Source organism: Telmatherina bonti (assembly GCF_933228915.1).
Source record: "Telmatherina bonti genome assembly, chromosome: 16".
NCBI lineage: Eukaryota > Metazoa > Chordata > Actinopteri > Atheriniformes > Telmatherinidae > Telmatherina > Telmatherina bonti.
In genome coordinates, this window is record NC_136614.1 from 16,053,561 (window position 1) to 16,069,606 (window position 16,046).

At 38.1% G+C, this 16,046-nt stretch overlaps 1 protein-coding gene across 1 annotated transcript in view; it reads right to left on the reverse strand.

Annotated features, from left to right (window-relative positions):
- The window catches only part of lama2 (laminin, alpha 2), a 192,912-nt gene that overhangs the window by 50,378 nt on the left and 126,488 nt on the right, over window positions 1-16,046 (reverse strand). The window contains exons 32-39 of the mRNA XM_079255305.1: window positions 15,728-15,845; window positions 13,840-13,992; window positions 9,557-9,681; window positions 9,297-9,383; window positions 8,243-8,436; window positions 4,057-4,199; window positions 1,950-2,048; window positions 101-212 (exon numbers count right to left, since the gene is read on the reverse strand). Coding sequence (XP_079111431.1) covers window positions 101-212; window positions 1,950-2,048; window positions 4,057-4,199; window positions 8,243-8,436; window positions 9,297-9,383; window positions 9,557-9,681; window positions 13,840-13,992; window positions 15,728-15,845 — 1,031 coding nt within the window. The remainder of the gene's footprint in view (window positions 1-100; window positions 213-1,949; window positions 2,049-4,056; window positions 4,200-8,242; window positions 8,437-9,296; window positions 9,384-9,556; window positions 9,682-13,839; window positions 13,993-15,727; window positions 15,846-16,046) is intronic.

The window sequence follows — 16,046 nt, forward strand, 5'->3', positions numbered from 1 at the left end:
AACATAATAAAATGATAAGATATATTAAATTAAACTACTGCACCTATTGATGGTATTTGGAGGCGGCTAATGGAAGAAAGGTGGTGCTTATTTCTGCTACCTTTAGCTCCTAGCAGTGTGTCCTTGATGAACTGCTCCAGGTCTTCAGCTCGTTTATGAATCCTGTCAGCATCATCCTCCACCTGCTCTCCGTCAGCAGACACCTTAGTGGCCTGTACAAACACAGATACATCATGAAATAATAAACAAGTGTTAAATAAGTGAACACACTGACTTCTCCTTGAGGTGGGACGGGTGAGGTCTTAAAAGTAAAAAGATGACAGCAGTGTACGCACAATACACACACACACTTTATCAATAGTACTGTGTGCAAAAAATAAACACAAAGATTGATGACTTACTGACATGAAGAGAAAACAACACGCTACACTCAAGAGCAGAAACACAGAAGACGGATGAAGTTTTGACAGAGACGAAAACACTTCCCAATACACTCAATTTAGCACATGCACGTGTGTACATGTGCACACACTGTGAGAGAGAGTGTGTAGGTAATTACTGCTTAGATTTGACAAGGCCATGTTATATCATTTAAACTGGTGTGTGTGTAAGTGAGCACACATGATGGGGTAAGGGGGATAGCAAGGCTGTCAACTAATGTCAAGGCCTCAGTACCTGAAAGAGTGTAGCTTGACAGTAGGAATGTGAGTGCTATTTTTCTCCACCTGGTGTGTGTGTGTGTGTGTAGACCCCTTCTATGAAATAAAGGTGTGTTTATTTTAGCTAAATCATTTCAGACAACTGTGAAACTCAATACCATGAGTAAAGGCCGAAAGTCTGCAGAAACACAAAGACTGTATAGAATCCTCCTTTCTGATTAAGATGGATAAATACTTATATTACTTCAATGCAAAAACAATAACTTTTCATCTTTTCATTACTAGACCTGTTGTAAAAAGAAGTGTCCCAGTCCTGCAGGGGTTATAAAAGATTTCCAGCAGCATTAAAAAAGGTGCCTTTTGAAAATTGCTGATAATCAGCACCTTAAAGACACATTATACAACTGTCTGACTTTAGAACTTGGTGTTCTGGATTTGTTTGATGACACAGTGACATCTATCATGTGCATTTCTGGAGCCGCTGCTACAACTTTAACCCAAATTTATCATCCGGGACGCTGCGTGACGTTGCAGCAGAATTTTGCTTCACACTAGAAAACGCACTGCCTGTTTTCAACACGCAAAGTCGCTGATCCAGCAGAGAAACACAAGAAGATTCAAAGAAAGAGACAAAACACGAGTCGGTATAAGATTGTCTTATGCTGTCTGGAGAGAGCTAACAGGTCAGATTGGATGCAAGATGCTGAATTAGCTGTCAACAGGGGGCACATGATGGGGGAAAATGGCAAATGTTCTGTGGCGTGTCCTTAAAGCCATGCTTATACAGGCCAGTTCTTGTTTGGCTTACAGTAAGCACATGTAGGAGAGTACATGCAAACATGTGGTCAGTGGCATTCTTCTAGTTATCAACACTGCTGACTATTTGAAAGGAAAAAAAAACCACATAAAAAACAAACAATTTGAAATAATAAGACAAACCAAAAGAAGCAAATTTGCTAAATAAGTTTCTAGGTATTATGGATACTCTGTCGAGAGACTTTCTACAGCTTACCTTTTGCCCACGATAAAACTATATAAGATACCTTTAAGGTTAATCAGGTGTCCAATGTGTCATAATACGGCTACATGTTCTCACTCTGGAGACCGAACTCAGACTTGGTAAAACTAATGAGCATCTATTTCCCTCAGCTATGACTCACTGTCTGCCACAGTATAGATTTGTTCCACGTCTGCTGCTTCAGACAGAGTTAAATGAGGATGAGAAGAAAAGGCAGACAATGACTAAGAGTAAGCATGGGTAAGATGAAAGGAAAACAAAAAAGTTTGTACCCTGCTGTGTAGTTGGTCCATTTCAACGACCAGTGACCCCAGGTTGGAGTCGGCCAGTTGCAGTAATCTCTCTGGAGCTTTCTGAGGTGACAACATGTGCTGTAAGAGAAAAACAAAGACATAAAGGAATTACAGAGTGAAATGTCTGACATACTATGGCCTAGGGTGAGGCTTTGCTGTGAACTCCAGGGCTGAAAACAAGAAAGGCAAAAGCAAGTCAACAGAAAAAATTACAAAGCCAAAATATCCCAGCAACAGAGCTTCATGTTCTTCTTGGGAGAGCAACTCATTTGCTGCATGACCCATTTCCTCTAAGAATCCACTTCACTGACTGATGTCCTGAACATTTCTTTAAGTATTCAGTGATATAAAGAAATTCACCTCCTCCCTGAATGAGACCATTTGGTGTATGTTCACAGGCACAAAACAGTCGAATACATCCAAAGAATATTTCACCTCTAGTGTAACTGCTGGTGACGGTTCAAGTTTGTGTCAGTGATGGCAAATGTATGTATTTTCATCTCAAACATAGGCATTCTGTAATCTACATAAGTTGCTAAGATTTCTGCCCTTAAACAAGTGATGTTACAGTCTAAATACAACCAAAAGAGGCTCAAGTTTGTTGTTACATGCAACTAAGACAGCTTGTGAAAGAGTACCCATTAATGTCAGAAGATTTTTACCAACCTGCAAGTGAGAACAGTGTTTTGTTTTAATATTGCCAATGAAACATATATTAGTTTTAAACTGTGTAAAACTACCCTCACTCTGCTGCTGAATTGTGCTATGTGAATAAACTTGCCTTGCCTTCTTCATTCTTATGATTTAGTGGTTTGTTAAACAATGCTTCTATTCTGCACTGGCGTAGAGGGCTTAACTGTTTCCCAGATGCTCCCTGTAGGAGTACCACTTTACACAACATTTATGACATTACAAACAAATTATGACTTGTTGAATGATTGTGTTCCAAGTGCAGTAAAATGGGCCCAATTCATCAGACCTCCTTCACCATGTTTAAAAGGTAGTACAAGGTTTGTACATATGATATTTGGCAAATTGTAGAAGGGCAAAAGTTATATTTAGAAGATATTTACATATTTAGAGTCTGGCCAAACCACACCATTGTGATCAACTCATTTGGCGCTAGTTGATTATGTGTACGACCACATGGATTAAAACATCTCGTATCTTGTATTTAATTTTCTTGTAAATGAGTCAGCCTGTAAAGGTTAAATAAAGTAACTTCCATGGTTCACAAACAATGTGTCATTTGATTGTTATTTTTATCTACTATCATATAAAGTAAATAAAAAGTCCATAACTATTTGGAAGGTGGCAAGGCTCAGGCAGAGAGATTTAGTAGGGAATCTGAGCATTGGACACTGGAAGTAGAGTTTCTGTTTCTATGAATAAAAGTAGTTGCTGCAGTGGTATAGACCTCTGATTAGGATGAACCCTGGTCACCTCCCTTTGGAGGTCTTTTGAGCATGTGTAACTGGGACAAGATCCACTGGGAGACCCACAACATTGTGAAGAGATTAAGCATCTCTCCTGGTCTTGAGAATAACTCGATACCCCAAGAGGAGCTGGGGAGAGGAATGGGTGGGTTTTCCTCCTGAACCTGTTGCCTTGGGGATCCAATCTCAGAAAAGCCAAAGAATATACATTTAGAGCAAATATACATCAGTGTATTCTGAATTAGTGTTACTTATTGCACAGATTTTTCTTATTACAGTGGTTACTTTTAAGATTTATTTCAGGTCCTTTTTATTATTTGGAATCAGCAGCTCACAAACCTTTCGTTAAGCAAAATGAGTTAGCTAAACTGAAATGAACCAGTTTTCAACAAATGCAGCACTAATGCAGCTAATATTAGCTTGACAAGCCTACATTTTTCTACTTCTGTCAGATGTTAATAAACTAAAGGCCATGAAAATCAGGAACGGTAAATCCATCCTGTGGCAACAAACTGCATTCAGTTTGTGTGATGTTAATAAAGTGGAAAATCTAAAACATAATAGATAAGGGAAAAATAATTTAAACAACACCCAAAGTTTTAACATAAATATAAAGTACTTATATGAAAATTACTTATATTTTTTTTTACCTTGAGCTCCTCTGTCATGTTCTCAAAGCGGTACAACACCTTATAAGGTGGTGGGAGGGGTGATGTCAGAGTAACTTCAGTGATGATGCGATACAGGCGGTCCATGTCGCTTATCAGCAAACCCGAGCACTCATCGTCACAGGCTACAGGAACAGATACATACAGTTTGGCATGAGCTGGTGTGCAAAAGCAAAATCCATCTGAGATTTTTCCAGACAATCATTATGACGCGTTTGTGTTAAATAGTGTAAATGCAATTCTCAAATTTTTATATTTTTGTGTCATTTTGTACAAGTTTAAATTCGTACATTCATCGGACAAAAACCCATTAGACTGAACATGGATTTGACAATGCAAAACTAGTGATTGGACAGTTTTATGCATAGTGAGATGAAAACTGCTTCCACAGTTGTTCAGCGAGTGCACCGGTAAGCAGTGACTAGTTTGCCACTTGCAGCCAGTGTCCCTTTTGGTCTATTGTCCAATCAGATTGAACGATGACTAACCAAACAAAGACAGGGACAAAATTTGCAACTACAACTGCAGAGCAGAAGCAGTTTCATTCTTTGCATCTGTAGACAGGATGTTTGCAAAAGAATATCTATTTTTTCCTCAAATGCAAATCTTTATAACCACACAAATCCTTTTCTGCATATTCACAAACTTAAATTTTTGTGCAGATTTTTTTTGCAAGATGACAAAATTCAGGCATTTTGTCAGGCAGGCAAATTTTGCTCAGTGTTATTACGCCCCCTAATTGCCAAGCTGAGCCTTTAGCGTAACTGCGCTGTCGGCACAGCCCAACTTACAATTCTGCACCATTGTGGAAACTGTGCAAACAGCAGAACACACTACTATCTTAATTACATAGATGTCTTTGCTCAGTTCAACACAAGTACTTGCATAGTGTGCGGGTTATGCAGTATGGCTGTGCATCTGTTCAATCCGGTTACAAGCTACTCCAATTACAGGTCTCATGATTGAAACCAGAGGGAAAGTTTTTTATACTGACTTCATGATTAAACTCATAGTGTGATGAATTTGGACACATTTCTTTACTGTACACCAACATTCAATTAAACTTTAAAAAAAGTTTTAAAAGTTTTACACCATTGTGAAAATAGGAGAATGTATTACCCTCTCAATGTCAAAATGTCTGCTTCTACTCTCATTGACAATTCATGACTCTATAGCAGGGCTATTCAACCCAGTCCCACGAGGACCACAGCCCTACAAGTTTTTAATGTATCGTTGCTCGATCACACCAAACTCAAAAAAAATGGATCCAACAGTCAATGAAGATGAGCACAAAGACTCATTAAATAGAGTCCGGTGTGTTGTTGCAGGGATATGTTGAAAACTTGCAGGGCTGTGGCCCTCGTGAGACTGAGCTGAATAACCCTGATCTAAGGCCTAGTGGTAAGCTGGAGAGCTGCAGATCACAGTTTCAGTTCCAACAAAGTGATCTGCCAAGAACATTAGCTTCTGCTTTTAAACAATATTCAAGTTTTTAGACAATTGCAACAACTTCTGTTTAGTTTTTAGCAGATCAAAAGCACATTTACAGTCACACTCTACATTTCAGTTTGATCATTTAGCATAAATGCATTCACACTGTAGTTCTGCAAGAACAGCAAATGTCTAGAGGGGAGGTGGATGCCCGATTTCTGAGGTAACTTAAGCTCCTATTTGATAGACAGAAATAACAGAAAGTTGGGAAGTCATATAGATGTATTTTAATCACTTTAATGTGTGTGTGTTATGTTTAATAAGCTCATCAGGATGTGACAGTGGTGCCGTCTTGTGTTCTTGTGTTTAAGCGGCTCTGGCAGCAGAAAGACAGGGGTGGCGATGCATGAAACTCAACACAGAGAGGCAAGCACCTATTATGAGCACAGTCCCCAGGCTCATAAACACAGACCCTATATTACACATGCACACACCAGGGAATTAACTATGACACACATACATATTTTTCTGTATGGTGTGAGAGAACTTCTTTTCGTCTCTGTAGCTGGAGGCTGATTTATTGCTCAAATTAAAATTTCTGACAAGTGAAATCAAAGATGAATTAAATAAACTAAAAACAGTTTTTGGTCTATCAATCTCTGACAAAACCAGAACACACCAAATACCTGTTGCGTTCATGCAGCCTCATGCATAAACTCACACTCAAATGCATGTACATTGTTGGTAGGTGTAAAGAGCAGCTTGTCAAACCCAAGAACCTCCATTCACAGTTGAAAGATTACATCTGTGAACATCTTTGGGGTGTGAAAACATCTTGACACAAGTACAACTTGTGATGTTTTACACAAAGTCTCATTTTCAGTTCCCTGCTGTGCTGGATGGCTACCTGTCCCTAACAACATTAGTCAGGAGAGATCATAGTTACCCCACATTGTCAGGAGTTTACACAAAATGTGACTTAGTTTGCTTACATTTTACTTGGTTATCTGGATGTGCTGCAGGCTTAGATTTAGGGAATTCACTTTGCTCAAGTCTGTCCATGTTAGATGTTAATGACACTCATTACTGTAATAAGAAAATGGATAACAAAGGCTCATTCATCATCACAAACCCTCTGGCATTTTCCCTTTCCTCTGATTACGCTCTCAGTGTGCCAGTGGAGCAATAAGTAGTCATTTACACCCAGCTAACAACACCATAGTGCGGCTTGATACATTTTCTTGTTATTTATGCTTAAACTGTAAACTTCATGCAAATTATGATAGTTGTCCCCAACAAAGAATACAAAACAATAAAAGTTGGTTTGACTTAAGTGTCTGAAGAAACATGTTACCTGAACTTTAAAATAACACAGATTTCAAAGAAGTTAACAAGCACTTCTTTGGGAAGCATTGTGATTGTTGATCTTTAATATATTCTGTGCCCAACATGTACTCCTGTTCCAGCGCTACTAGTCCTAACATTTTAAATCACACAGATAAAAGTCCAAAATCTAAGAAAACAAAGCTATACAATACATTTTGAAGCAAATATACATCAGTGTATTGTGAGTTAGTATTACTTATATCACAGATTCTTCTTCTTGAAGTTATTTCATTACATCCTGAAGTGTACAACAGACATGAGCAAAGCCATAAAGAAGTATTTTACCTACTCTCAATGGGTTAATAACCACATTTTTAGCATTACTATTTTAGCGTAACAAAGTGAAAATCATCACACAAAAATTTAGTTGCATTATTTTGCTTATTAACTTGCAATGGTCATTGTCTACATTTACCCTAAAGCAAGACGACTAAAATGGTTCAGTTTTTTTGACACAATGAAAAAAAAATAAATAAAAAAAAATAAAAAAAAGAGTCGCTAAAATGCAGAGTCATCACTCGACAAGTGAGCAGCAGTTTGATTGTTCCACTGTTAGGAAACCATCAGTATTGGACAGAAGTGGGTGTCTTGTGTCAGGGAGCACTTATGCATGTGCACTGCCAACTTATGAACATGCTTTTTCTTTCTATTTTTTTATTTTTTTATTTTTTTGTCTGAACACAAATACATGAGCAAGCGATTTTCTCCCTGACCTGGAAGCAGCAATTTCACATCAGGTTCCGTCTTATGACCTTTTTATTTCCTGTTCTCCCTGCATGTGTACACTTACCTCTAGACACGCTAATGGCACCAAATTGGCCCTGCCATTATTGTCATATTAAGTTTAAATTGGCTCCAAATGACATTGAAATTATTTTCGGAATGACTCGAATCTGACTGCTACAATCTCCTGTCTCCCATGGCAACTTGAGAAAGGGCCCACAACTTGCATTCTATTTGCTAAACAAAGTCATAATCATAACATCTGACGACCTTGCAGATGGATGAGCTACTGGAGTGAATGCAATAGAGGAAACAGAAGAAAAAAAGAGGAAATCTATAGGATTCATCAAATATGACATCCTATTCGACAAGACTTGCTTACTTTTGTGATAGCTTCTGAAGTGAAAGATTAAATGTTATGATTGAATTTGCCTATATTGCATTTGGTGATAAGGTACTATTTTCCACTGCTGGAAAAACAAACAGTCTTTATGCCATTCAATGTCTTTCATATAGATGAGCTGTACACCTGTGTTTTTTGTTTTACTTTCTAAATGTTATCCAGGATGAGAAGAAGTCTTAAAAAAAAAGAGTAATGGGAAAAAAAAGATATGTGTGTTAGTCTTACAGATGATCCCAGTTGGTCCACACACATGCCTTTCCATGCATTGGTCACACGACATTCCTGATGCCCCAACTCTGCAACGGCATTGGCCAGTGACAGGGTCACATGGTCCGGGCAACGCCCCCCAGTAGGAACACTTACACTCCTCGCAACGGCCACCTGGCATCTTTGGGTTACCGTGGTAACCAGTAGCACACCTAAGGAAGGGAATCATAAGAGAAAGACAGTAATCTAACATTTCCTCAGTATAACAGAAATTCAAACTTCACAACAGTGCAGAGACAAATGATCACAAACATTAAACACCAATTAATTTTTTTGTTAATTTTCTCAGGTAAAATTATCCAGTCAGTGTCTGTGAAATGCTTCTTTAAGCTTACTAGAGCCCAGTTGAGCCTGGGTGAACTTGCTGGGATTATTAAACTGACACCAGGAATAAAAGGCCCTGACACAGTTACTCTATGAATAAAATCAGAAGTTGAACATTTAGAAAGATCCTACAGGTGTAGAAGAATGGGTCCAGCTCTCCACCAATCAGGCCTTTATTGCCCCATGGCAAAAAAGAAGTCATTATTCACTGAAAAGGCACATGAATGTCTCCAGAGAGGAAACAAAGAGCACCACCAATACAGCACAAAGTCGTTGCACAGACTGGGTTACTGTAAAGTGACAGCTAGAAATGGATATAAAGAAAAGGGGGAGGTCAGTCAAGATATAAAGAGGATGCAGTGCTACAGAACAATCCTGAATGAAACCTCTTCCCAGAGTTCTGCAGATTTCAGATTTCAGGAAAAGGTTTCTACCTCACCAAGCTGAGGAGCCATGGCAAACCAAAGAAAGCACAAAAATGGCTTCAGCAAAAGTTCTGGAGTTTTAAACCTTAAACCAAGAGAAGGATCAGATTACAGATTTACTCAGGATTAATTTTTTTTTTTTTTTGTTCATAACAAGACATCAATTTGTTTTTACTTTGTTATGGTGTAGAAAGTGTCATAAGAAGGGAACCAAACCCATTTCAAGGAGACTTTAAAATGATTCTCCTGTGCAGATATCTAACCTTTCACAGTATTTCCCCTCATATCCCTCTGGACAGGCGGTGCAGCGGTAGTCATCAGGTCCTTCAGCTACACATGTAGGGCTGAAACTAGACACCAATAGAATATGCACAGAAATCCCTTAAAATGTGCTGAAAATTACACGTAAAAAATACTGAGAAAATAAATTTAATGTTTGAACACAAAGACAAAAGAGAAACATACATTATATTGTATATTTGGATCTCACAAGTTGGCAAAAAAGGAAAAACAGAAATTTTACTTGTTCTCTGGGTTGGTAAGGGGGCAGGCGCAGGGTTTGCAATCATCAGGAGACCCTCTGACCACTCCATAAAATCCTGCAGTACAGCGTTCACAGTGATCTCCCTCCGTGTTGTCCTGACAGTTCTACCAAAACAAACGCACACATGAAATTAGCATTAAATTGTGAAGACACTATTTACCTTTCCGACTCTTAGAGGACCGATGACTAGTTCCAGTTTGTGAGTGCTGAACTTTCTATCACCTTCCACTCAGCAGGAGTTCTAGGTGTGTGCAAGTCATTTTAAATGGAGAATGTCACTGTGAGCATAACAAATGCAGCTGTGGCACAGCTGGAAGGAGGTGGGACCCGCATCATTCTTATCAAGGCGGCTTAGCGCCACAGAAAATCACACTAATTGTCAAAATGAATTGAACAGAACTTCAGTTAGTCTTATCAGGATGTTTTCCTCACCACTGGCAAATAAAATGTCTGTGAGACAAAGACAAACATGTTGCAGAACCAATTGAGTGCAGAGCATATCGCCATAGATATTTTGGTTAAAGGAATCTGTTTCTGTCTGTACCACCTTCTGATGAGGTCCAGTTGTTTCAGTAAGTGGAGAAGAGACCGGGTTGTTACTGATCAAACAGAACTGAAAATGTCAGTCGTGCTGCATCACCCCTGATCTTCATTTTTTTTTTTTTCCCCTTTGTGTGTCTAGACATGGCATGCTAAACCAATTTTACTGCTAGTCACCCCTGGCTCACGACTCCGTTCACCCAGCAGTATATCTACCCCAGGCTTATTTCCTCTCATCAGTTTGTCAGTAAATCTCACGTGATGCCTGATAAAAACAAGTACATGAGTTCAGTCCTGTTTCACCCATTAACAATATGAGATATGCATTGAATTATATTTTAGAGTCCCAAGCAATATATATATATATATATATATATATAATTTAAAAAAAAAACAAAACAAAGCAGGAGGTGAATAGATTATAGTGAAACACATCTTTTCAGTATGAACGGCTCTACTGTGCCAGCAGATGAAAAGTAGAAATGAGTGGCACACAGCTACACCATGACAGTCAACATTTATATTGAATTTATAACATGTTAAATTTATGAACATTACGGTGCTTTTCTTTGACATGGACAATATCACAGTTCCTCTTTGACATGTTGACTGACAAGTCATTTAATTACAATGTAATTCTATTCATTTACTAGGCATTTGTTTCCCCTTTCTACAAAGAACAGTAGCTTCTTTAATTATGCTGATACTTAGCATACACACACACACACACACACACACACACTTAAAAAATAGCTGGGAGATGCTCAGTGTGATCGCAGCTGCTCCCGCATTGTTGAGCATCTCTGCAGCAGAGAATCATTTTCTTATTTCTTCTCACCACCCACAGTTTGAGCCATTCTGGGTCTTCAAACTAGGAAACTTTTTTTTTATCCAACTTGGACTATTTTAGATAATAGACATAGTTGTCAACACAATGCATGATGAGGTCAGTGCACGACAGCAGTGGGCTAGCTGTTAGCAGACAGGTACGATCCCAAACGTCAGAGTTTAATAAGCTTCCTTCTTCAAGAGCAGCCCATCAGAAATGTTTATTATCTTGGCAGGATTCATTCACCTGTCGTGACTGAGATAGTCACAATATTAGAATGTCACGCATGAACATGAATATATCCAAAATATTTCCACGCTTACAATTGTCTATGTTTATAGCCAGCTTTATGTCTGACTTCATTTATACCCACACATTCCTAATAATATTCTGATGGATAAAATGGACAGTGTCAATGCAGTGCAATATTTATACAATACAGCTTGGCAATATGTACACAAAATCACAGAGGGGAAACAGTTATTGCTTCCACAACACACACACACACACTATATAAATTTAGATATACACACACACTTTAAACAGAACTGTACACAAATTCACTCCCATTCCCATCCCCAGGGTCCTGTCTTATGTGTTCAACTTGTTTGTTGAAAATAAGAACTTCAATCAGTGCAACAGGAAGTTGCCTCTTAACGAGGCAAGTCATTTCCATTAACTTCCTGTGTTCCTCGTTATTGCTAATTACCACAGAAACAAACTCGTTTAGCATTTTCAATTTAGCCCGCTCGGTTAGAAAATGCTAATGATGCTGTTACGGAGAGCGGGATAGAAATGAGCAAAAAGGAAATGGCCAGGAGGCAGATAAAGAATGAAATGAAACAAGGAGAAGGGAAAAAGCAAGAAAAGGATAAACAAATTGGTACCATGAGAGAAATTAAGCAGAGGTGAGATAGGGTGACAAAAAGGCTGAGAAAAGAAAAAACAGAGCAGTGAGTAGATGAAAGACAAAAAAGCACAAACGAACCATGAATGCATAACTAAAAATAAAACAAGAAAGAGTGAGCCACATTTAAAAAACTGAGGGAAGTGGAAGAAAAAGAAAGCAGGTAAAGCAAGAAACAAGAAAAGATGCATTAGCAGAAAAGATTTAAATAACTAGAAAAAAAGGAGAACATTAAGGGAGACACAAAACACTGGTATTCACACTATATCATACAGTCATACGCAGTGGGTTACAGATACACGTGTCCTTGAGGTCTAAATAGTAAAGGCAGGTGTCTTCAATCGGATTCTTTGTCACAATAGTGGAGGTTACAAAAATCCCTCTCTCAAAATGCAGTCATATTCATTTTCAGTAAAAGACCTGTGGTTTTCTCTTTGGCTCACTTTTGACACAGTGACTTTAATGCTGCTTGATGGTAACTTCTACTGAACAAAACTGGGCCGGAACCAATATCAGTCTTGCATGCATAACCTTGCATATACACCTAGGACTAATGGACACTTTATAGTGGAATAGCATAACAATAAAATATGTTTATAGCCTTAGTTAAAAGAATTAATGCTTTCTACTTGCAGTAAAAAAGTGATAGTGTGCAGAAGTGTCAAGTAATGAAGTACAAATACTAAGTAGATATTTGGGGTATCTATACTTTTTTGGAGTAATTAGTTTTCAGACAACTCTCTGCTTCTACTCCTTATTTTTGCGCAATTATCTGTACTTTCTACTCCTTACAATTTAAAATTTTAAATAAAAGTAGTTTACTCCTACATCTTTCCTGCATAGAAATCTGTTGCCCTCACTGATTCCTGCAACTAGGCTTATATTTACAAATATTCTAATAAAGGTTGTGGATAACATGCCTTTTGTAGTTGGACTATTTGCAACATTTTAAATCAGTACTTTCACACTTTTACTTAAGTAAAATATTTGAGTTGGTACTTTTACTTCTACAGAAGTGTTTTTAAACCTGAGTATCTATACTTTTACCGTAGTAATGAATGTGAGTATTTTTGACACCAATGATAGTGTGTGATAACTTAGCAACATACTGTATAAATTGATACAGAATACATTAGTAAAACATTTAACATAAATGAAACTTTTAATTCTCAAATGATAATGACAAACTAAAAGCAGTTGCTCCTTTACTGAACCACTGATAATGTTTAAACATGTAAACAAAGAGCAAGGAATTAAGACAAAACATTTGCAGACTAAGACTTGTTGAGGCCGGTTGGATAATGTTTTATAGTGAATCAGCAAGTTCAGCTGTTAGAGGTGACAAAAGCGATGCACATCAGGACTGAAATTCCACTTCAACAAATTAACATTTTAATTGCTAGTCGCAAGATATTCTTTTTACGTCTTTCACCTATCTTAATAGTTACTATGTGAAGCATGATGGTGTTAAAATTCAATTCAACTTTATTTATATAGCGTCAAATCACGGCAATGCCATCTCAAGACGCTTTACAGAGGGGAAAACATAATGAAGGTCAGTTCATAATAGCCTATATAAGGAAAATCTCAGTGAACCAGCACTAAAAACAAAAATTCAATGACAACATTTGTCTCATGTTGGATTTATTGACTCAAATTAAGTAAAACTTAATGTTTTATAACTTAATACATTTGATTTGCGTGTCTTTTACATGTATAACTTTTCACAAGTTTTTCCACAAAGTAAGGAATATAGCTCCTGGGTAAATCCAAAAGAAAGAAAATGATGGAAAATGAGTCAAACAGGAGGTCTTTAATACTGCCAGGCAATAGCTGACACTCCTCACAGCGCGCGCGCGCGCTCGCACACACACACACACACACACACACACACACAACCTTTTTCTACTCTAATTTCTCCAGAAACTCCTCAGCATATGGCTGTGTAAGGGTCTCTAGCGGCAGAGTGCACACACACCCATTTACCTGGCATATGGATGTCTCCGGGTCGCAAGTGGAAGAATGCCCATTGCACTGACACTGAACACAGCTGCCCATGCCGGTAGCAGTGGGCATCCTGGTTGCTGGAACAGATATAAGGGAACCCGGGCGCAGACGGAAGAAACCAGCAGCACACTCCTGTACAAAGACAGGAAGAGAAAGATAAGGGAAGCTGGCATTTAGAAGAGATACTGTTTAATATCTAGCTTTTTTTTTTGAGCATGTGTTGCCACAGTAACCTCACACTGTGCCTTTATTAGAATACATTCCAACATGCACTCACAAACTCACACAATTATCCCTAATGGTCACTTCCCAAAGCAACTGTTGACCGCTCTCTTATACACACACACACAATTAAGAGTTATTCCCTTCAGTAACTTTTGAACACAGACATGGACACAGACACCCTCACATACACAGCATTCAAACACACACAGACGTGCAAGGTAACTCTCTTCCCCTCTCTCCTGTTCAGTAATAATTAATGGAGTCCATTTAAAGAGCCATCTGTTCCCTCTGCTAGCACTAAACGCCCGTTTAAAAATACTTTATTAGCAACGACGGCAGCTACAAATAGTACAGCCATCTGTCAGATGAGCCCTCTACGACCTGTACATTTCAAGTTTAGCTACTATTTGCTGTTTGGCTTCTATTTGGCATTTTTTCAACAGTATCTATACTTTCTAAATTATGTAAAGGCTACAGCTGATTCTCTAGCAAACATATATGAGCCTGTGTTCTGCACACTTAACACACGGAAACAGAGGTTCAGAAACGTAGTTGATACTTGCATTCCACTGAGATTAACACAAAGAAACATAAATGACTTTCAGGCGCCGGGGTCCAACAAAATTCCCTGCAACTGTTCATGTCCATGCGTCATAAGCTTCTTCCATAATATCCTCATTAGACTAACTTCACAACATAATTTCTATGGCTTAAAAGAAAGAGCTGGAAGAAATGTATATTATATATTGACAGGAGCAGAAATGTTCAAAGACGATTAATCACAAGAAATTCAAAAACCAATGAATTGAAAGAAAAAAAAAAACCTTTTTGCAGAAGCTTAAAACATTAACTTGGAAACTTTTGAGGTGCAATGGAAGGCCAGGTCTGTGGCCTTCCTTCATCAAAGCAATGTAAACTAGGAACAACTTTAAAAAACAGTAACAAGTTTTACCTTCTGGATTTTAAAGCAACCTGATCCTAAGCTAGTTTCTTTAACTTCATATCTACTCATTAGTAAAACACTCATAACCTTATTTATGCTTCCTTTACACACCTTTTATCAGTACATCTATGTCAAAACATTCATTCAGTCCACATATGTGCTTCACATTGGCATGTTTGTCAATAATGGATTAGATTTATAAAGCACCTTTTCCATCATTCATTTACTCTTCATTTATACTCGGTGGTGGGGAATTACACATATAACCACAGCTGCCTGGGGCGCACTGATGGAAACATGGCAGCCAATCCATGCCAACGGCCTCTTAGACCTCTGTCAGACCATGCATCCTCTAGAGCAAGGTTATTCAACTCAGTCCCACAGGGGCCACAGCCCTACAGGTTTTCAACGTATCCCTGCTTTAACATACCTGACCCAAATTAAATGTCAAACAATCAAAGTTCTGCACAACAACTTATTAATTTGAGTCCGGTGTGTTGCAGAGGACAGACAAAACACCTCAATTTGTCTGCATGATTTTTTTCCCATCCTTGGCCTAATAAAGCATCCTACTACCTGCCCTCCACTGATAACAGATTACATGCACTGGGGGTCTTATAGCACCTTTTGGGAAGGTTAACACTTGCACAAATAAAGTAAAGATATTTGTGTATTAACTATATTTAATTGTGCACATACCTCACAGGAAAGTCCAGAGTATCCATTTGGACAGTCACACTTTTCTATCTGATGGGCTTTCTCACTTTCTTTGGTTGGTGTACCCTCCTCTGCCACTGTTAGACTGATCTCTGAAATACTGGAATACAGGAGTAAAAACAATTAATAGTAATAAATCTGAATTTACAGGCATTTTCTTTGTGCTTTTAGGTATATATTTGGTAATTTAGCTGCAGATATTAAATTTAGAAATTTTTACCACCACATCTTGCATTTGCATTAAATAATAAAACTAAAATGCAATATTGTGAAATACATTTGAAATAAATGAAAAGTGGTT